The sequence below is a fragment of the Chiloscyllium plagiosum genome, chromosome 40 (assembly GCF_004010195.1).
Source record: "Chiloscyllium plagiosum isolate BGI_BamShark_2017 chromosome 40, ASM401019v2, whole genome shotgun sequence".
NCBI classification, from domain to species: Eukaryota; Metazoa; Chordata; class Chondrichthyes; order Orectolobiformes; family Hemiscylliidae; genus Chiloscyllium; species Chiloscyllium plagiosum.
Window position 1 is genome coordinate 6,413,555 of NC_057749.1, and position 23,456 is coordinate 6,437,010.

Below are 23,456 nucleotides of genomic sequence, written 5' to 3' on the forward strand. Positions count from 1 at the left end.
ATTCTTAGGGATAGGATTTACTCACATTTGCAACAACATGGACTTAGTGATAGGCAACATCACTTTGTGTGGAATGTCATGTCTCTCAAACTGGAGCTTTCTGATAAAGTGACATATAACCAAGTGCAGGGCAAATGATGTTGTCAAAATGGACTTTAGCAAAGCTTTTGAAAAAGGTCCCCTCAAGGCAGATTCAAAAAGTGGTCACAAGTGAAGTCATGAGCTGTTAAGATGGATACAGAGCTGGTTTAGTCATAGAAAGCAGAACAAGTGGATCCTTCTCTGACTGAAGATGAGTGACCAGCAGTGTCCCACATGGATTGATGCTATGGAAAATAAAGAGCATGAAAGCATGGGAAGAGTTAAAGCATAAAGACCAATGGCAATTTGTGGTCTGTGGAAGGCAGGATGGGATAAGAATAGTGGAATGCTCTTACACCAATTAGCAGAGTGAGGTTAAGGCTGAAAGGTCACTATGGCGAAATGAGGTAAGTTAGTAGAGAGGTTGTTTCCCTGTTAAGGGTCATTATGACAAGATTGGGACCATAAATATTTGGGACATGACATTAAATACCTAATTAATAGTTAGTAGAGTTAGCTTGAGACAAGAGACTGTTGTAATAGATGGAATATTAAATATCTAATCATGACAGGTTAGTCTGGAATGGAAGATCACTGTAGCAGAGGTGATCATAAATATCTAATCGTGACATTAGGAAAGTATCAAGTAGAGCCTGGAATGAAAGACCATCGTTGCAAAAGTTAGCACTAAATATCTAACTGTGACATTAGAATAATGTTAAGTGGTTTGTACAACTAAAGAGATAATGGGAACTAACATGACTGGTTTATTGTGTAGCTAGAGTAAGGTACTTTGATTAATATAGATGGACATGCTGATAAGCTAACAGGAACATGATTAAAAAAAACATGGACCCAGAGGGTCTAGGGATTTGCGAATCTGCTTTCTCAGTGTCACGGTTTTTTGTTTGCAAATAAAAGACCTACTTTTTGAAGAACTCTGCATCTCCTGGTGATTCTCTACATTTTCTCCAAGATAGTGCCAATTATTTAAATGCATGGGTGTAGGTTTGCTCGCTGAGCTGGAAGGTGTGTTTTCAGAAGTTTCATCACCATACTAGATAACAGCAGTGAGCCTCTGGATGAAACATTGGTGGTATGGCATTGGTGGTATTATAGATTCATCCAGAGGCTCACTCATGTTACTTAGGTGGTGATGAAACGTCTGAAAATGAACCTTCCAGTTCAGCGAGCAAACCTACATCTAGAACCTCAACCTGAGCCACAAACCTTCCCAAAACTGTTTAAAGACATAAAATGATGGAGTACGTAGGTTGCCTGATTTCTAAGTTTGCAAACAAAAAGATTTTGGGAGCTGCAGAGCAGGAGTGTCAGGGGATACAGCAGACTATAGATAAACTGGACACTCTGGCAAAGAAATGATAGAATGTAGTTTTATCCAGCCAAATGCAAGGCTATGCATTTTGGAAGATTTAATAAGCTGCATAACTCTTAGCAAGAGGGATTTAAGTATACAGGTCCACAGTTCCCTAAAGTGGCAACACAAATTGATAAGGTGGTGAGGGTTATGGCATGCTTACCTTCTTCAGTTGGGGCAGAATATGAAATTGCCAACTTATATTACAGGTATATAGAAATTTAGTTAGGCCAAATTTGGAATATGATATTTCTGGTCACAAGACTACAAGGCAGATGTGGAGGCTTTGGAGGGTCAGAAACAGTTTACCATGATGTTGCCTGGTCTGTAGGGTATTAGTTAAGAGATTGAACTCTTTTCACTTGAATAAAAGAAGGAGTGACCTGATAGCTAACAGAATTGAGGCATGCATGGAATGGTCAGTTCTTTACCCCTGGGGGTAGGAATGTTAATTACTAGTGGTAATTTTATTTTTAAAAAGGTCGTATACGTTTGGAATGCATTGCCAGAGATGGTGGTGCCAGATACAATAGCAAAGTTGAGGCATTTTTATAGATATAGAAATAGGCAGGGAAGAGAGATATGAACTACACAATAAATTTAGTTGAGAAAAGCATCGTGCTCGTGTAGTTTTGGTGGTCTGAAGGGCATTTTCCTTTCTTGTACTGTGCTTGGTTCTATCGCACATCCTTTAACAATGCATATTGATAATCTATCAACACATTAGCTTTCTATTTTAAAGCTGTACGAGAACTTGTGCGTGGTTAAGTTGATGAGTGCCTCCCTGTACTTCTGACAGGCCAATTTGGAAAAAAAACAAGCTGCTGGGAAAACTCAGGTCTGGCAGCTTAGATTCCCTACAGTGTGGAAACAGGCCCTTTGGCCCAACCAGTCCACACCGACCCTCCGAAGAGAAACTCACCCAGACCCATTTCCCTCTATCTAATGCACCTAACACGATGGGCAATTTAACATGGCCAATTCACCTGACCTGCACATCTTTGGACTGTGGGAGGAAACTGGAGCACCCGGAAGAAACCCATGCAGACACAGGGAGAACTGTGGAAAGAAATCAGTTAATGTTTTGGGTCCAGTGACTCATCAGTTCTGAAGCAAGGAGGGGGAAGGAGTAAAATGTTAAGTTGAAATGAAGCTCAAAGAGAACAGTTGGACAAAAGGAATAGAAGGTGGTCAGCCTGGGGGCCAATTTGATACGAGAGAATGATCTGGTGAAATCACAATTAAAGAACATGTTGCTATTTAAGCAAATGGTATCATGAAATCTTAAATCTCTTATTCATTTGGTCATTATCAAACAACTTGTTGGTAAATTCATTCAGACTGGATTAAAAAAAAACAAAAGAACTGCAGATGCTAGAAATCCAGAAGACAAATTGCTGGGAAATTTCTGCGTTCTGATGGGACCGTCACTGGACCAAAAAACATTTAACTGCTTTCTCTCTTACACATGCTGCCAGACCTGCTTAGTTTTTCCAGCAATTAAGTTTTTGTTTCACTTAGATTGTAGTTTGCACAGTTGCCTGTCAAGCATTTTGGCCTTGTCAGAGCCATGTGTTTTGATCTTCCTTCACAGGACCTGAATTACCCAGTGGTTCAGGTTGTGATGTCCTTCATTTCCCAAGGATGCAGGGATTAAAAATAATCAGTTACTGCCCCATTTCACACAACAATCGCTATTCTTTGATAAGATTCATTTACTAGCAAAATAGTATTTCATTTCTTGCATTTGCTCATTCTGAAATGAGCTTTCACTTGCTGAATGCAACCAAAACATTTCCAAGATACTCTTTGATCCTGGGATGAAACTGATTGCATTGCTGCAAAGTTCATTGTTCTTCCCGACAATTGTAAAATGCTAACCAGACAGTCCACAGCCTTGGTGACAGACCCCACCATAAACTAGATAGTGGCTGGAATTCATCTTGGACCAGCTCTTATAACCCTCAATTCCTTGATATTTCAAAAAAATGATCTACATCCAAATTTTTTGGAATGTCTGTCTGCAACTCTGGAGTACGGAACTCTAAGCATTCACTGGCAGAAGAAATTCCTTCACAGCTCAGTTTTAAACAAGTGTCCCCTGATTGTGTAATTGTGTACCCTGGTTTGTAGTCTTCCCGCTGGTGGCACCATTCTCCACAATTTTCCACTGAACTCATACCACACAGGGACTCGATAAAGACTGTCCACACTTACGGACAGTCAGTGACATAATGACAATGTCACTAGACTAGTAATCCAGAGTCAGACTAAAGATATGGGACATGTGATAGGATTTGAATGCCAGAAATCAAAATGAAAACCTGGAGTTAAAAAGCTAGTTACACTGTCACTATATTGCCGATTATTGTAAATATCCTTGAACGCCTTATTGGAAGGAAATTTGCAAATCAACTGCACTCTAAATTGGCCTAGCAAGCCTAACAAGTTCAACAAAAATAAGGGATGGGCAATAAAATGCCAAGTTAGCCAGTGACAGTCACATCCCATAAATAAAAATATTTTCAGTGCATCCCTGTAAGCAGATTTTCCTCCTTGCACAGGAGATTTGAGAATCAAGGTGCATTCATTTGAACTGAACAGTGGAGCAGACTTGGTGGATTTTCACTATTTGAAACATCTTACATGCTATTTTATATTCAGCAAAGAAACATTTGCAACATTAATATTTGATCCCAACCATAACATCAATTTAAAGTATCTAATAAGTATTGAAAAAAAAAGCTGGTGAAATTTTTGGGAGCTAGCTTTTATTGGTATCCACAAAATGTGCAATTAAACTGCATTTCTCCTACAATCACAAAAGCATGTTGTACCAAGTGAAACATCTGGTCTAATCTCAAACTTCAACACGTTGAACTTCAACAGAAGAATTGTACAGTATCTGAATAATGCACAAATTTAACCAAGACCATACCTGATTAATACCAGGGTGCATTATTGGGCACTGTTTCTTTTACTGTCAGTCTCAACCACAGAAGTATAAATAAAGGTTTGTGAAGGTATGATGCACTTAGTACAATATACTACACTGACTGAAACATTTATAATATAGTCTTACATCAGAAAGTTGAAGTTCAGTACAGAGCAATGTGATAAGGAGTGAATATGTTACGACCGAGAACGCTGCATTCCTTTATTTGCTGAAGTGGAGGTGCTGAAAATGTTAGCAGCCGCTCTGCAGTACACAAAGCTACAGCTGCCTAAAGGGAGGTGGTGGTACTGCAGTGGACAGAAGGTGCTCCTAACCGTTCAGGGCACTTGCAGCACCCGCATGGTGTTGGTGGAACCAGATCCTGGACGCCAGCCTGTCAGCACAATCACCAGGTCACATGACTTAAAGAAACCACGAGCCTTGCCTGCAAGTTTAAGAAGAAATTAATTTATTGCACGTAATTGAAAAGTGAGGAAACCTACTTGCAAAAAGATTCATGCAGCCCAAGTATTTTGAGCGTGAGCTGTCCTGAAGACAATGCACGTACCACTGGGGTAAACTTACCAACTTCCATGGCAAAATTCACCCGGTGGTCAACATCATCAGACCACACTGCATCAGCTGGTGGTTTGAAGAGGACAGGGAAGATACCACGGTAAAGATGGGCCTGACGTGCAGTCTGAGGTTCACGAGTTACAGCGATGATTGGAGCTCGTGGACGATATCTGGATACCAGGTGCGCAGACCTAAACAAACAACACTGTTAGTAGCTCGAAGTAGTGGGGTAAACAGTTATGGTTTCTGGCAGCAAGATTTTCCAAATCAATTCCACTAAGCCAAAACTCCAAGGTTAAGGCCTCAGAAGTAGGCTGAAGTCATGAGACACAATTTGACCAACATTAAACTATGAGGTTTGCACATTGGACCTGAAGACAGTCAAAAGATTAGCGTTCATTTCACTGAACTCTCCCAAGATACTAATTAATGTTTATGCTACAGGGTAAGCAGCCCCCATTGCCTCACCAAGCTTTTAAGTGAGAGCCAGGACAGAGCATTAGCAGACTAGTCAACACCATTATAGATGCCAAACTCAGTTTCAGGTTGACCCAACAGTGCAGAACCAGAAATGACAATTTCCTTTATGTTCTGCAAAACAGGAAAACAGATTTTTAACTTTAGTATCTGAGTCAAACAGAATTCCAACTGTAAAGCTGGCTTGGCACAAAATAGTCAAATCTGCTCTGCACAAGCTTAGCAAGTACACATTCCCCCAGTTCATGAAGTGCAATGTGTTAAACACAGCCAAATCAACCTCCAGTTCTAAAAAATGAATGTGTGTAATCTTATTTCAAAAATTAAACAATGTAAATTTACACTACTCTCCTGTTTTCATTCAATACCTACTAGATTCTTGATTTTACATCGTTAACTCACTTCACTGTCCTGAAGGTTGTTTATCTCACCCATGAAACGGATTTATTACAGAAAGCTTTGCTTTTAATCAAATCCCAGATGCATGACTGCTCTCTGATCATTGGCAGCTCATGTTTAGCATGAACTACACAATTAGAAAAATCTTAACTTGCAAGGCAAGTTTAAATCTGCGAAAAAGCAATTTCTGGTCCAAAATGGAGTTCAATTGCAGGCAGAGGAATCAACTGACTACTTCTGTGACATCAAAAGTCTGGATGATATAAAGAAAGCTAGGAGTTTAGGTAAAGGATCTTCCCTGCCAATTTACAATCAAGAATCTTTATTTCTAAGAAAGCATAGGGCAGGTTTTTGATAAATGTAGTTGAAACTTTATTGCTGGAACAGCACAGCAGGTCAGGCAGCATCCAGGGAACAGGAGATTCGACGTTTCAGGCACAGGCCCTTCTTCAGGCCTGTGCCCGAAACGTCGAATCTCCTGTTCCCTGGATGCTGCCTGACCTGCTGTGCTGTTCCAGCAATAAAGTTTCAACTTTGATCTCCAGCATCTGCAGACCTCACTTTCTCCTTTTTGATAAATGTACACTAGCAAAATGTACACTAGTAATTCTACCTATTTACCAATATACTTTGGACTAGCTCCACATAATTAAACATAATTAATCATGAATTTGGGTGCATTTGTCATTGCATAGTTGGGCTCCAGCTTCATTCAATTTACCAGAGGACATCCCATTTTTATCCAATTGCTCACCAAACATGATCTGCATGCAGTTCTCAACATTTGATATTTGCTAACTCAGCAAACTACAAGATTGATTAGTGAGGATTTTAAATTTAACTTAATTTGAGACATGGAAATGCTGCACTTAGATTTAGGTTACATGATAAACCCAACTCTAAAATTGATCACAGCCACATGGGGTGGTACAGCACAATGACAATGAGATTGGACCAGCAAACCAAAAGTCCAGGCCAGTGTTGCAGGGTCATCAATTTTAATTCTACTGCATCAGATAAAATTAGAATTCAACAAAAATCTGGACAAAGTGGCCTAATCACAGCTGTGAAACTATTGTAGATTGTCATCTGGTTCACTAATGTCCTTTAAAGAATGGAAATCTGCCACTCTTGCCTGGTCTGGCCTACGTGTGACTCCAGACCCACAGTAATGAGATTGCCTCTTAACTGCACTCTGGGCAATAAATTCTAGCCAAGTAAAACCCAGATTCAACTAATGAAATAAAAAAAATCTCAGGTCAAGGTTTTACATCTCATCCCAGTTCATGCCCAATATACCTGGATTACAACTTGAAATTTTTTTTTAAAATTTAGTCATAGTTGACTCAGGCAGTGACACCTGAAGTAGCCACACTGATGGCAGCAGCTGCATTGATTCCAAGGATCTCCATGATGCTTGTTTAAAAGGATATATTGTGCAGTGCTGCCCAACAATGTAATCAGGGCTGCGAATTACACCTTGAAAATTGAGGAAGCAACATGGAAAAATGTATTTACTACATGCTGAGTGCTAAAATTGGAAGTGACAAAACTAGTAATTGTCTCCAAACGTTGCACAGAAAATAATACTCTGGTGCAGCTGATCAAACCATTGACACTTAACTGCCCAACACAAACCAAGTTAGTGATGGTATAGCAACATGTGGCACTTATATTCCAATGCACACAAAATGGAAAATGTAAACAACTGGCCACATTAATCAGATCCAATCCAAGGAAAGACTTACTGGGCATCGAATAACACCTGTGTTCACTGCTTTTAGACAACCATAAAACAAGGACTACAAAGCCCAACTTCAAATTACACTTCAAAAAAAAAGAGTAATTAATGCAACACTAAGGTGCACAGAATTTGGCCTTCACTTGAATAAAAGGAGAGATAGCTACAGCTTAAAATCGGAGTGACATTTGCAGTTCAGCCCACCTATGTACCCTGTAAGGAAAAGGATAACCAGCTGATTGACGAAAATAGACCAGTGAAATGTCAGTAGTTCAGGGAGCAATGGAATCATTCCTACCTTCCAGACTTAGTCAGCACTATCACAGCTGCAGCACAGCACTTGAAAGAGGCCTCCACGGCACCAATGGCTGCTACTTCTGATGGATCTCGGGAGAGGGGTGCTAGGCGACGCAGCTCTTCAAATAGCTGCCTGTGGTACATGGCAGCCTCAGCCTCACGAGCAATCTGCAGATGCCACATAAAACAGCACCAGGGAAGGGAACATTCCGGTCAGTCACCGCTACTTCTGTTCCATTCATCCTGCCTACACCTTGTACACTGGGTTTCAGGCTACCTTCACCTACCTTTAGTCGTCATGCTCCCTTAATCGGGTATTGTCAAATAGCTGGCAGCATGATAAAAGCCAATTAATTAGGTGGACTCCTTCTGGATCAATGAAAGACATTTGGGTCAGTTCATACATCCAGTTCACTTCTAATGTCCCCAGTGCAAGTGTAAAAAGGTTTAATCACTGAATAAAAAAAAACTTTTGGCTCTGTGGCCGCCAGGCCATTTGAACAATCCAACAGCCTGCAAGGAGAAATGGTTAATTCTAAACCTTCTGCACAGTAAGACTCCTTTGCTACTCTACCTGCCAGATTTGGTCAAGACTATAATACCAGCAGCAAGGCATTTAAAAGAGGCCTGCACAGCGCCAATGGCAGCAGTCTCCGTAGGATCTACCGTAGGAGGCGAGAGGTGAGCGATCTCAGAATACATCTGTCGGTGATACATTGCAGCCTCTGCCTCACGAGCTATCTGTAGGCCACAAAATAAGACAGGAACAGAGAAAGATGCAAAAGAGTCAGCTATACGTGATACATTAGTGAAAGATAGATTCAGGTAGTTGTGCAACATTCACATGGCAGGAGTACAAGGGGAGTGAAAATCAAAACTCACTTTTTTGTGCCTGTGGGGTAGCAGATAAACCAAATGATTAGGTTCAAAGGGCGTTACTCCTTAAAAATCAACCTGCACTTAGCACTTGAAACTACAATTTTTAATTTTGAATTGTACACTAAGTCAATGGGCACAGACTGACTAACTGGGTAGTATTTTACTGTTATATGTATATTGCACAACTGCCATCTAAACATGCCAATGCTCCAGACCATGCAAAAGAACAACATGCAAATTTAGTACTCAATTGAAAAATTAGAATGCAAGGCAAATCACAGTAGCAATTGGCAGAATTAGTCAGGCTACAGATTTACTGGGACTGAATGGTTCCTTAGACAATGACTATTTTGAGATAAGATTATGAAAAAGTAGTAAGTGGGGAAAATATTAATACTGAGGAATTCCACAGATATGAAGATGAAACACCCCATTAATTCATCTTTCTCCAGTGGATTTGATTTGTTCTTATGAAGCCAAAAGATTTTACAAAGGTCTCCGGTCCTGTGACAAAAATTTCCAAAAGTTACTGTAGCTTGTTGCTACACAAATAATCAAACACCTCCCATACTATTGGGAATAACTTCCAGATAAAGTTAAGTAGGACCTTTTAAAAAAAATGCAACATGTGCATGATTTCATCGAATATACATTCATTCTCACAGTGCAATGTTAATATTAAGGACGGGACAACTAATTTGAATCCAAATTAGGAGGGAAAAACCATTAGACTAAATGACTGGCTGCGAAGGTTGTAATGTGTGATTGGCATGATCAAGTTAAACCAAACTTTGAAAAATTCTGAAGATGAAGACATCTATTGTAAAATTCTTATTCCAAAGTTAACGTACAAGGCACACATTTAGTAAACACCCTCAGCATGGAGGCTGACAACAACCAGATAATTTTCATTACATATACTGGAGCCAAGCAAAGACCATTCTTCCAGTAAATGCCAATTCTTGAAAGAACAGGTCACCTGGTGGTGTCTAGGCTGCTGCCCTGTTAGGGCTGCTTCCTGCTCCCCACCCTCAGTCACTGGTGGGCTTTCCCAACTGCAAGCAGGACAGTATGATGCCAATTTTACTTTCCTTGGGGAAAACCTACATGAGCAGAATGGCATCAATGCAACCTGGAGTAGCTGTTTGTGCCTGCTTCAGGTGACTGTGGGTACCTATGATTTCAAAGTCTCACCTGGAAGAGGACCTTTGATCAAAGGCCATTAGTGAACTCCTACTCATGGCTCTAATTAGGGAGTTGGGCCATGGCAAATATGGACTTTTCCAGTGACATTAGTTTAAAGCGGAAATTAGAGATAGTGTGCAAATACACAGGAATATTCAGCACTACCAATGAATGTTAATGCTCGCGGTGAATATTGATGCACTTAAATCTAGATGGATAGAGCAAAAGAGCCAAATGCAGCTCGACGACTTTTGCTGGTAACTATTGGTTCTTCAAAAAGGTAGTGCACCCCTCCATAGATCCACGGTAGCTGGAACAAACACTTACAAACAACTTCACCTTTCTAGTTTACAGATTAATTCAGGGTGAGGCTTACATACAGGTTAAATGCAAATTTTTAAACTTTCATGCATCAAGACTTTATATGGCAACGTAACTCGCACATCTTCCAAATCCTAGAGAATGTTCTGTTCACCAGAAAGATTTACTGCTATTGTTTTTGTCGAAACAATGTCAACTTCTTGTAACTGAATGCGTGGGAGCAACAAAATTAAGCTGCACAACTGAAGGCAAGATTAGTAAGGCAAACCACCAGTTAGGACCCTACCATTAAGCCACAAAAACAAAAATCAGTCAATGCAATACAGTTTTGCAAAGATTGATTACCGTATGATCCCTTACCTTCAGGCAAATGGGGCAGAAATTAATACAAGTGACAGGGATTTCAGCTGCTAACTGGATACAGAACCCCAAGTCATGCCCTTTTAGGAACGATCACTGCATCAGGTGTCAATTTGACACTTTATTGGACAGATGGAGATCTCACCTACAGATATTCAGCAGCACTAACTGGAAAGCAGTGGCTGCTGCTACTACTGCACGCACCTAAGACCAAGGATTGCCTAGGGACCCATGCCCACAGGATAAGGGATCATACGGTGGGGAGTGAATACACCGAATGCCTTTGAATAAGGGGCATCAATCCAATTCTTTGACAAAATTCTGATCCATTTGACCAGTGAACCTCAAACATTCTGTTCTATATGGGCAGACAACCAACCACTTTCTTCCAATACACAGATCAGTCTTGTGGTACTCCCTTGTCCAGTGGGCTGCACTCATTTATTAGTCAGGCATTAGTTTGGGCCTGTGCCAATGAAGTTCACTCTGCAAACTGAAAATGAAGCACTGAAGGCTACTGAAGGTGGTGGATCTCCAGGTTAGGTCAAGGTTTAAACAAAAATCAGGTTAACCACACATTACACTGTCCCCATCTCAGTAAAGGAAAGCATGTCACATGCTGATTAAATGAAGGCCCACACTAATTTCAGAATCCTGTGCAAAATGGGACAACTGCATACCCAGCTTAGCAAAATGCCATTTTAAAGCAGTTGTCTACATTCAATGCTTGGCCTCTTACTGGCTAAATGCAACTTCCTTGCACTGTGGGGAGAGAGAAGATTTAAAGAACCTTTGTTTCAGGAGTGCAGCACTTAGGCAATGCTATTGCAGGGTCATAGAACATTGACTGCTGCGCCTAGGCATTAATGAATTCAATAAAACTGCAAGAGTTTAATTTTCAACTTAAGCAATATATAGAATCTTTGTCCACATTTTAAGCATCAAAATCCCAATTACTACATGGATTAACTTCCTAAACCACACCAATGGAAATGTAACATTTTGCCAGAAATGCTGCAGTAATTGGATCTTTTACAAAAGCAGTAGATGACAAGTTTAAACACCGGTATATATGAATTACATTTTGCCTTATCCAGTTTGCATGGAGTATTGGGGGTCTGTGACAGCTACTGAAATGCTTCAGATTTGAAGTTTAAACTTTGCCAATTTTAATTTTGTTGCAATTAAAGCTTTAAGACTGCTGTAACGAATTTCACAGCTTCAAATCTAATGGAATGATTAATAAATATTTGACAACATTTTCTGTCCAATTCACCCAATTATCTAAGATGATGTTTCTCTGCTGCAGCATGGCAAAAGTTGGCCTTATTTCCAGTTCATCTTTGCATGCACCAAATTTAAAAGTAATTTGGTGGATGAATGCTACATTAAAACCAAATACAGATCACTTAAGGATAATGTTTAGACCATTAAAAATGGGACATGGTGTTTTAGCTTCCAACAGCTAAACACAATTGTGAAAGTAATATTAGAAACTCAAAACAGCTTTTGGAAATGAGCATGACACCTTGACATTAGGTGGTGATACAAGTAACTCAGTTGAAATAGAGAAAAGTTCAATTAAGGAAAACTGGACAATAACTACTTTAATGGCTATACTAGGAATTAGCTAATTTTGTTGTAAAATGTGCAATGAATTTGTTACATTCTTACAGACAAGGGAGTGTCTCAAATGACTCTGCATCAGGAGTAATTACAAGGAATGATGCAGCTTACACTTCAAGTGATGTGGTTGAAAGTGCAGTGGACATGGTAAGAAACTGTGGGTCTTTTGACATTAGTGAGCAAAATAGATTAGATGTAAATGAAGGAAAGTAAGGTTTACATCCAGTCATTTAACAGAAAATGCATGCATACACATGCTTGGAGTCTGAGCATCTGTACGTCATGCAGTGTTTCAAACTCTAGGACTTAGGTGGGAGCCTTGGTGTCAATACATTTCTCCCAGTGCTTGTAACTGTGCTTTTACATGTAATGTTTCTAGAATGTATGTAATAAGAACTTCGATTTCTTATGCTGAGTGACAGACTTAGAAGAATGCTACTGGTTTAAAAAACATACCACAATAAGGCAAGGGCATTGTGGTTCAATGCCTAGGAGAAACAAAATATACTGATATTCAATGAGAGCACAATGGTTATATTTGGTCCTCATGAATAAACCAGGGGGTTGGTGGATCAAGGGCATCAATAAAAACTAAGCCAGCACTGAAACAGTGCATACTGTTGAGACAAGTCCAAAGTCGGACAGACGTCAAACAAAGATTGATTTTACTGTGTTTAAAAACAAATATATAGGATCACACCACAGGGATGGCTGCCAATGGGATCTTGGACCACATACTTTCATTTTCGGGTGTCATATCAATCAAGTGTTTCACCCTCTTCACCCCAAAGTTAGCTTATGATCTTATTTTCATATCCCCGGAAGATAATGCGGGCGAGTCATGCTGCTCATCATGAAGAATTGTAAACTATGTTGTACAGGACTGGTGAACCAGCTAGTCTGTTCCAGTCAATCAATCATATTTGCATCCTACAGCAGAAGTGTCCACTGCACAGAAGGATTTCATTATTCAGAATCCAATTCTCAAATCTTGAGTAGCACATTTTAACACTCATTTCAGCAAGCCAGTAACATTTTTCAAAGTATTGCAAGGAAAACAGATTCCACAAAATCAATTACATTCATCTGAGATGAACAGGTAATTAGTTAGATTAAAAAAGGTGAACTTGCTTTGGAGGTCTAAAATGATACCAACCAAATATCTAATAACCCCAAAGCAGGAAATAAAACATTAGGTGCTATTAGTCTAACATCTAATGAGACAGCTCAACAGCCCAGGAAAATGGAGATTGCATTTATTATTGCAAGATCACCACATTACTACCATATTTCCCCAAATTGTTTCTTGGCTCTTTAGCAGGAACTGGAAGTAGAAGTCTTACGCCACATTCATTAGTTCAGAGACCAAATTCATACCTCTACTCTTGTAAGTACTAACAGCTTCCAAAATGAGTGGCTGCCACGCCACGACTGTTAATTACCTACCAGATGCTGCATTTTTACAGCCTCGAGGGGGTAGTCTCCTTTGGCAGTCTCCCCAGACAACATAATACAGTCTGCACCATCTAATACAGCATTAGCTACATCACTGCCTTCAGCTCGAGTGGGTCTGGGTTTCTTGATCATGCTTTCCAACATCTGAAAAGAAAGCAAAATCAGAGTGCATCTAAGATCCATTTCACAAACAGGTCCATCTCGCTACTATACAATTGCTGCATGGTCTGAAATCATTAATCATGACCAATGATCAACATGAACATAATCTGTAATGTTAAAATCTGAATCTCTGCCAAAGCACACAAATCTTGCATACTGCTGAATATAGGTCTGCTGCTAAAGATTTTAGTTTGCCCTCATCAGGACAAGCACAAGAATGCCAAATTTCAGACAATTTCTGTAAAAAAGCACTGATTACATAAATGGTCACAATTTTAGAAATTTAGCATTTGTTTCCTTTGTAATTTCAGCAACACTTACATGGTATTCTAAGTTGCAACATGTCTGAAAAAAAGTTAAAATTTCACTTGCACTTCAATTCAGCATATGAAGATCTTCTGCATTCCCTAACCAATAGAAACAAATACCTGTAACTTTATTATAGTTTCTTTGAGAAGCATAAACCGAATACCAACTAGCCTGCTCAAAAATGTGAACAAGGCCAACTCAAGATGATTAATCTCAGGCACCAATTTACACATTTATAATTAATTGCGGTGCCAAGAAAGCATTCTATGACAATCCTCACCCAGCAGGCAACTTCTTATTAACCACAATTCCACTTAAGAAACCAACTACGCACCTGAGTAGCACAGATGACAGGTTTGCCAGCCCTGTTGCAGCGCCCAATCATCATCTTCTGAGCAAGGAAAACTTTCTCGCCAGGAATTTCAATACCCAGGTCACCACGAGCAACCATAATGCCATCACTAGCCTCCAGAACCTCATCAAATCTGAAATGGAGAAACAGTTTGAGAAGCTCAATGGTCATGGTTTTCTCCAATTACAGATTAAACAAATGGCGATGAGAGCCACTGCTGAATTAGACTACAGGACATCCATTTCACTGAGGTTAGAGAGAAATTACTGGTGGTCAATTAGTGTTCACCTCAATGTTTAAAATACCTTGAACCAGATTATATACACTTTCCAAGTCAACTCAATTAACATTTCTATTCAGAGATGCACATGCATTAAACTTTTAGAGTTGCAGGATTGAAGGTGATTTGGCAGTTTGGATCAGAAATTGGCTAGGTGAAAGAAGAGAGATGGTGGTGATTGATGGGAAATGTTCATCCCAGAGCTCAATTACCAGTAGTGTGCTGCAAGGATCTGTTTTGGGGCCACTGCTGTTTGTCATTTTTACAAATGATCTGGATGTGGGTGTAGAAGGATGGGTTAGCAAATTTGCAGATGACACTAAGGTAGGCAGAGTTGTGGATCCTGCTGAAGGATGTTGTGGGTTACAGAGGGACATAGATAAAGATGCAGAGCTGGGCTGAGAAGTGGCAAATGGAGTTTAATGTGGAAAAGAAAGAGTTCACTTTGGAAGTATAAACAGGAACGCAGAGTATGCGCTAACGGTAAAATTATTGGCAGTGCAGATGAACAGAGATCTTGGTGCCCTGGTGCACAGGTCCCTGAAAGTTACCACTCAAGTTGATAGGGTTATTAAGAAGGCATATGGTGCATTGGCATTTATTGGTAAGGGGATTGAATTTCGGAGCCACAAGGTCATGTTTCAATTGTACAAGACACTGGCCGCACCTGGAGTATTGCATGCAGTTCTGGTCACCGCAATATAAAGCTTCCACGTCCTTCCTATAAAGTGTTCAGAGGAGATTTACTAGGATGTTGCCTGGTAAGGAAGGAAGGTCTTACAAGGTGGAGGAACTTGAGGCTGTTTTCGCTAGACAGAAGGTTAAGAGATGACTTAGAAACGTACAAGGTAGAGGGTTAGATAAGGTGGGCAGAGAAAGCCCTTTTTCCTCAAATGGTGAAGACTAACACGAGGGGACATAGCTTCAAATTGAGGGGTGATAGATTTAGGACAGATATTAGGGGTAGTTTCTTCACTCTGTAGTAGAGGCTTGGAATAGTCTGCCTGCCACAGACTCCCCGACATTAAGGACATTTAAATGGGCATTGGACATACAAATGGATAATAATAGAACTGTGTAGGTTAGATGGGCATCAGATTATTTTCACATGTCAGTGCAACACTGAGGACCGAAGAGCCAGTACAATGCTGTAATGTTCTATAAACTGTATACTAGTCTTTCCAATTTTGCTTTAAATACCAGACAGCAAACTGGGGGGTCTACGCGTGATAAAATGTACACCAGCCAAAGTTTGCATAGTTGGAATTTCCAATGACATTATGTTACTTATCCCATTACACTGATTAGATAATTGCCTCGAGATCATAGCTAGCCACTCACCGACGAACTCCCTCGTGGTTCTCAATTTTGCTAATAATTTTGATGCGTTTTCCTTTTTCACCGAGCACTTCTCGAACAGCATGGACATCAGCAGCCTTGCGTATGAATGAGGCAAATACCATGTCTACACCCTGCTCCACGCCAAATTTCAAATCAGAGATATCTTTCTCTGAGACTGCTGGAAGGTCAACAGCTGCTCCAGGCAGGTTTACACCTTTCTTACTACCCAGGAAACCTCCGTTCTCAATCTCAGTGTCACAATAGTCCGCACCTGTAATTAACCAGACAAGCGGTCAGGTTGTAAATACTAAATGTGAAATTGATCAAGTACATGGGCTCTTGTGGACATGCGCAAAGGCACGGAGTGCTAACTGCTGAGCCAGGAAGCAGAGGTTCTCAAGTCTCGCCTGCACCGGAAGTGAGAGATAACATCTTAACAGTTGATTTGAACATAGCCAAAAGTCAAGTAGACAATTTGGACAAAGTAACTGAATACAGATCACATCAAGGAAGGAGGGGAAAGGATGACACTTCTGACCACATAGAAAACATGATATAGACCAATTCACATCAAGATTCTTTGATAGATGGCAATGCCATATTGCTACATTTATGCAGTGCTGTTGCTTGTCACATGCACTATGAATTTCATATTGAAAGGATGGAAACATCATGCCCTGTACAGGACATATGAATGCTGTTACCAGGAAGCAATCACTGATTTATCAAAAAATCACTTGGCAAGATATCAACCAAAATTTGTTTAATCAGAGTCTGGCCCAGTAAAGGCAAGCTTGCAGTATAAAGCACAACTGTAGTAAGGGTGTGCTTTGGCAGAGTGGTGGGGATATGGATCAGACAGGTGATATCACTGGTCTAGTAATTCATAGGAAGAAACAATAAGAGGCAGGCATTCAAACCTTTGAGCCTACAGTCAATCACGATCATTTGTGAACTAAATGGCCAGGTCCCACTTGCTCCTAATATCCTTTGGATCCTTTATTCAAAGCTCAGGTCAATGCTGAGGACATGAATTCAATTCCTACCATAAGAGCGGATGAGTTTAAACTCAATTAACAAATTAACTGAAAGCTTATTTTAATGACAATGAAAGTGAAACCACTGATTGTTGCGATTATTCAAAGACCACTGTTTGGAAATCTGCCATTTTTATGTGGTCTAGATGACATGGGACTCCAGACCTATAAACATGGCTAGACTTAGTTGCCCTGAAACAGCTCAGTAAGCAACTCACTTAGGGAAAGCATACAACGTTGGGCTTGCCAGTGACGCCCACATTCCATGAAATAAGCAAACATCTTGCTGTTTGATACTGGCGATTCTTGCAGTATCACTAGTAAAGGGAGACCAAAAACAGTTTTTCAAAGCTGGTTTTGAAGGGGAAAATAATAGAGTTAATGGCTGAACTTGAGCACTCAGCATGTGATGACTGCCACAAAGCAAACTAACTTGACAAATGTCTAGAGAAGTCAGAATACATGCTGATACAACACCAACCTTTTTCCAGCACACGGAGAGAAATCAAACCATCATCCACGTAGATTCTGCTATCTTTGTCAACGACTTTTATCAGATTCTTGTAATCTAACCACAGTATATTTTCATCGCACTTCTCTTTATATGCATCATCCAACGTGATTTTAAGTTTTGCTCCTTTCTTCAGTTCAACCTCAGCAGTGCCACTCTAGTAAAAGGAGATAGATACTAAGCTTAAATGTCAGTTACTCTTTGAAACAGAGACACCATGACATGTTAGAGAATTGCTGACTAGGTAAAGAAATACAGATAGAACAGAAAACAATCCATCTTGGCTTGAAATAGCTACATATTCAAATCGTATGTAATATACATTTGATATACAAAATGGGGTGGGAATGAAACAGACATCTGGAAGCTCCTCTCCAGTAAGTAATTTGACAAAATTTACTTTAAGAAATGTCACAGTATTATATAATTTGCAAATAAACTGGGCAATTACTAACTGAAATGATTGTCCCATTTCAAAATACCCATGCTAAGAGAAGTTCTTCACTGCTCCTAACAAAATTCCAAAATAGTTCAGGTACCAGAAACTTGCATACATTCAAAACATTCACTTAAGGTGGTGCTATTTGCTATGGCATGTTTTATTTGTGAATTCTTCTAAACTGCATCACAACTCTCCAGTTGAGATAGTGCATGTGTAATACCCACACTGAGGTGTGTTTAATGAACTTGCAACTGCACTTCGTAAGATTCAGTTGAAACTGGCAAGTTTTGCTGCTTGCAAGCATTTTAAATCAACTGTGGCATTATTTAGCTCAAAAGGGTGTTACATACATAAAATGAAATTCTATGTAAAACACTCCACAAAATTTGAATTCATACAGGATGTGCTCCATAAAATCGAACAGCTCAAACATAGACTCTTGCCCTTTTTCCAACTAAACTACCAAACACAAATTAAGCAGCTCTCCTTTGGTTTGCCAGTTCTAGTACCAGATCGATCAAATGATCGAAACTAGTACAGATAACCAATTTCACAATGCCACACCGGAGAATGCTGTCACCCATACAAATTTAATTTCAAGTAACAGACGATTGGGCGGAGGTAAAGCATTACACAAAAGTACATACTCCCTTAATAAGTCCAGTGCGGATTTCAGGTCCCTTTGTGTCCAGAGCAACAGCAACTGGTCTATAGCTGATGGGATTCCCAGCAAAACTCTCTGTAGCCTCACGGACATTCTTGATGGTCTCTGCATGGTACTACAAAGAAGAAGTAAGTTTAACATTCTGCTAATATCAATGCTTAAATGTACTTTGTGAAAGCATTAGGCTAGTGTTTGAATGTCTTTTCAAGTGACAGGCTTGTGTCATTCATGATTGATTAAGGCAGAACCAAAATGAACGTAACATTTTTGAGACTGCCTTTACAATTGGCATGCTGCCTGGCTTTCTAAAAACATCTTTAAGTATACAGGAAACTTAGTAATTGCAGAATAATCTGAGCAGATAAGCCCAAATCTAAAAAAGGTAAAACAACTTGATTCCAACAAAAGCACTTCCCCATCCTGATATTACCAGGTGTCAATGATTACCAAGGCAAATTGTATTTGGTTCAAAGCTTAACATTCCATGCAATGTACAAGTACAATGGAATCTCATCTGTAGCTTCAGTTTAATAATCACATAAGCACCCTACCTTCCAAACCCTTAATTGTGCCTCAAAAGACAGGGACTGAAAGATGACACTGAGTATTCAAAGTTCTTGTATCTCAATTTGGAATAGGTTGGCTCAACAATAAATGCTGGAATGTGACCCAGTTACTCATTCAGGTAAACCAAACTTTTAAACTATCAAGCTTTAATTTGAATGACAGTCATTTAGAAAACACTGCAAGCCCACAGGAAGTAGTTAGCAACATTTGTCTAGCAACATTTTAGAACACTGAATAGTACAACACAGGAATAGATCCTTCAGCCCCCAATCTAATCTAGTCCCATCTACATACACATGGCCCATGCCCTCTATTCCCTGCCTGTTCATAAATCTGTACAAACATCACTATCATATCTGCTTCTACCACTTCCTGAAATACCTATATCCGCAAACAAAAACTGCTTCAGCTCCTTTAAACTTACCTAATCTGACCTTAAATCTATACATCCTAGAAGTTGAAATCTCCACCCTGGGAGAAAGAATGACTATCCACCCTATTCATGCCTTAATTTTATACACTATCAGGTCACCCCTCAGCCTCCAACACTCTAGCAAAAACAATCCAAGTTTGCCCTATCATTATAGCTATTGCACTCCAATCCAGGCAATATCCTGGTAAACTACTTTTGCGTCTTCTCTAAAGCCTCAAAATCCTCCCTGGTGTGACGACCAGAACTGCACACCATACTCCAAGCATGGCCTAAGGTTTTACACAACTGCAGCACAGCTTGCTAACTTTCATACTCAATGTCCCAACTGAAAGCAAGCAGTATATATCATCTTTACAACCTTATTCACTTTAGTACATTTTGAAAGCAATACTGAAGCTAAAAAATCCATGACCGGTGCAAACACTGCTCTTTAACAAATCAATTACAACTTTCACTTCTAGTTAAAGCAAAAATTTCAATAGCTGTTTTAACTCCTCCCATGACAACAGGTACACTAAGTAGACACAACTGCAATCTTCAGAGAACTGACATATTTCTTAATATTAGATAAGATGGCTCTCCTATTCAACAACTAGTAGCTTTATAGCACTGAGCATTTTTATCAATTATTTAACCTCAAATGTGTTAAATCTGAAAACCATGAAATAATGCAAGCTATAGCTGCATTTTAGGCCATTAAAGCCTTATAACAATGGAAGCTCAATAGATGAATATGACAACGCTACCAGGCAACTTCTGGCTGAAACAAACTATTGTTGCATTTCCAGACAGGTCTAGGGTTCAGTAGAGCCTTGCAGTGCCTGTAAACTGTACAGTAAATTTGAATTGCTTTAAAAACTTGTACATGCCAATTTGTACATGCTTCCCCGCCAGTAGGACTTAAATATTAAGCACTCAAAGGGAGTTGTCAAGGTTTTGAAAGGGACTCTGGATACCAACACTTTGTTCATCTAGCAACTGAACAGTTTGGTTACATTGCAGATCCACTAAAGGGATACAAAGAAAGCAACAAAATTTCCTACATCAACTGTCAGAAATTTGCCCTCAGACAAACCAAGCAATCCCCAAGTGTGGTCTTTAGATTAGATTAGATTAGATTAGTGTGGAAACAGGCCCTTCGGCCCAACAAGTCCACACCGACCCGCCGAAGCGAAACCCACCCATACCCCTACATTTACCCCTTACCTAACACTACGGGCAATTTAGCATGGCCAATTCAACTGACCCTGCACATCTTTGGACTGTGGGAGGAAACCGGAGCACCCGGAGGAAACCCACGCAGACACGGGGAGAACGTGCAAACTCCACACAGTCAGTCGCCTGAGGCGGGAATTGAACCCGGATCTCTGGCGCTGTGAGGCAGCAGTGCTAACCACTGTGCCACCGTGGTCTTGTTTATGAAACACTATTTTAAGGTTCATCCAACTGTACTATTAACAAAAGCCTGCACCTGATTGCAAGATATGACAAGTTTGAAGATCATGGGAGGCTGGGAGGCTCCCCACAATCGCTCAATCTCCGACATTTTCATCTTCTATTTGAGGGAAGAGAAACTAGCTAGTTCAGAGGGCCACTGGAGGATATTGTCCAAAATAAGCAAAATAACAGTACATAGAAATAACAGTACATACCAAGTCTTTTCAATTCCCTAACAGCTCTATCACTGCTGATGTTATGCATGGTAAGGGCTTTTAAAAAAGCTTTGGAAAGAGCAATGGAGTATCACATTAAATATGGACTAACGAATAAAATTAAAAAGTGAACAGCACTCAGTACGGTCCAAGGAGATTCGCTAATTGCTTTCCCCAAAACTGGAAAGTCATATTTGACCTCAATAAGAACTGGTCTTCAGCAGATATCCCTTACTTATGCACTAGCTAAACTCAAGTTACATTAGTAAACAGACTGGGAAGCAGTACAAACTGCTGGAAAAACTCCAGTCTGACAGCATCTGTGGAGAATAAGCAGACTTAATGCTCTGGATCCATGACAAACTTAACTCCCACAGCCACCCTGACTATGCATCCTCACATACGGCTTCCTGGAAAGATTATTCCATTCTCCCAGTTCCTCCATCTCATGTGTTCCAATAACACCAAATCCAACAAAGAGGAATCCAAAATGACCAATTACTTCCTCAACCAAAGATTCTCCACCATTGTGGTTAGCAAGACCCTCAGATGTGTCTAACTCATCAACCACACTTTAGCCCTCACCCCTCCCTTCCCTCCCACAACAGCAATAAGGTCCCCTTTTCCTCACCTATCATCCCACCAGCGTCACATCCAGAAGAATCATTAGCTGCTATTTCCACCACTTCAGGCAGGATTCCACCACTTCAGGCAGGATCCCACCACCAGACACATTCCCATCCCCTCCCTTGTCAACCTTCCACCTGGACTGTTCCCTCCAGGATACCGTGTTCGACGACTCCATTCCCAACACCACCCCTTAACCATTCAAGGACCCCAGACACCTTCCAAGTAAAGCAGCACTTTAAAATAGAGTAGAGAGAGTGAAATGCAGGTACTCACCATTCACATGCTCACCTTTACTATGGGGAGAGGAAATGGGGATAGGGCAAAAGCTTTGCGGAACACTTGCGCTGTCTACAAAAATGACAGCTTCCGGTTCCCTATCATTTCAACATACCATAATGTTCCCAGGCCAACATCAGTCATGCTTGCTTCAGCGCTCCAGCCTAGTTCAATGCAAGCTGGAAGAACAGTACCTCATTTCACCACTTGGGAATCTTGTAGCCTTGAAATCTAGAATCCCTACAGTGTTGCTGCAGGCCATTCGGCCCATCAAGTCCACACTAAGCCTCTGAAGACCCAACCCATCACCTCAATTCTGTAACCCTCCATTCGCCATGGCCAATCCACCAAAACCTGCACAACTTTGGATTATGGGATGAAACCTGCATACGCAGAGAACGCGCAAACTCCACACAGTCACCCAAGGCTGGAATTGAAATCGAACTTTGAGGAAGCAGTGCTAATCACTGAGTCATTAAGCCACCCCATGTGGACACATATCAAGTTAGAGTTCAATAATTTTAAGGAGAAAGTGAGAACTGCAGATGCTGGAGATCAGAGCTGAAAACGTATTGCTGGAAAGCGCAGGAGGTCAGGCAGCATCCAAGGAACAGGAGAATCGACAATTCGGGAATCAGCCCTTCTTCAGGAATGAGGAAAGTGTGTCCAGCAGCCCAAGATAAAAGGTAGGAGGAGGGACTTGGGGGAGGGGCATTGGAAATGCGATAGGTGGAAGGAGGTCAAGGTGAGGGTGATAGGCCGGAGTGGGGGTGGAGAGGTCAGGAAGAAGATTGCAGGTTAGGAAGGCGATGCTGAGTTTGAAGGATTTGACTGAGACAAGGTGAGGGGAGGGGAAATAAGGAAACTGGAGAAATCTGAGTTCAGCCCTTGTGGTTGAAGGGTTCCTAGGCGGAAGATGAGGCGCTCTTCCTCCAACCGTCGGGTTGCCATGGTCTGGCGATGGAGTCGTCCAAGGACCTGCACATCCTTGGTGGAGTGGGAGGGGGAGTTGAAGTGTTGAGCCACGGGGTGGTTGGGTTGGTTGGTCCGGGTGTTCCAGAGGTGTTCTCTGAAACGTTCCGCAAGTAGA

The 23,456-nt window shown here is 40.6% G+C and overlaps 1 protein-coding gene across 4 annotated transcripts in view; it reads right to left on the reverse strand.

The window, feature by feature from the left end:
* Nucleotides 1-4,213: 4,213 nt before the first annotated feature.
* The window catches only part of pkma (pyruvate kinase M1/2a), a 54,781-nt gene continuing 35,538 nt past the window's right edge, over nt 4,214-23,456 (reverse strand). For 3 of the 4 annotated variants that reach the window (XM_043680209.1, XM_043680210.1, XM_043680207.1), the window contains exons 4-11: nt 18,792-18,923; nt 17,673-17,859; nt 16,155-16,425; nt 14,516-14,666; nt 13,702-13,854; nt 7,886-8,052; nt 4,980-5,161; nt 4,214-4,839 (exon numbers count right to left, since the gene is read on the reverse strand). In XM_043680209.1, the coding sequence (XP_043536144.1) occupies nt 4,733-4,839; nt 4,980-5,161; nt 7,886-8,052; nt 13,702-13,854; nt 14,516-14,666; nt 16,155-16,425; nt 17,673-17,859; nt 18,792-18,923 (1,350 nt within the window). In that variant the 3' untranslated portion in view covers nt 4,214-4,732. Of the gene's footprint in view, nt 4,840-4,979; nt 5,162-7,885; nt 8,053-8,458; nt 8,626-13,701; nt 13,855-14,515; nt 14,667-16,154; nt 16,426-17,672; nt 17,860-18,791; nt 18,924-23,456 lie in introns of all 4 variants that reach the window. The other variant, XM_043680208.1, reaches the window with a different exon arrangement.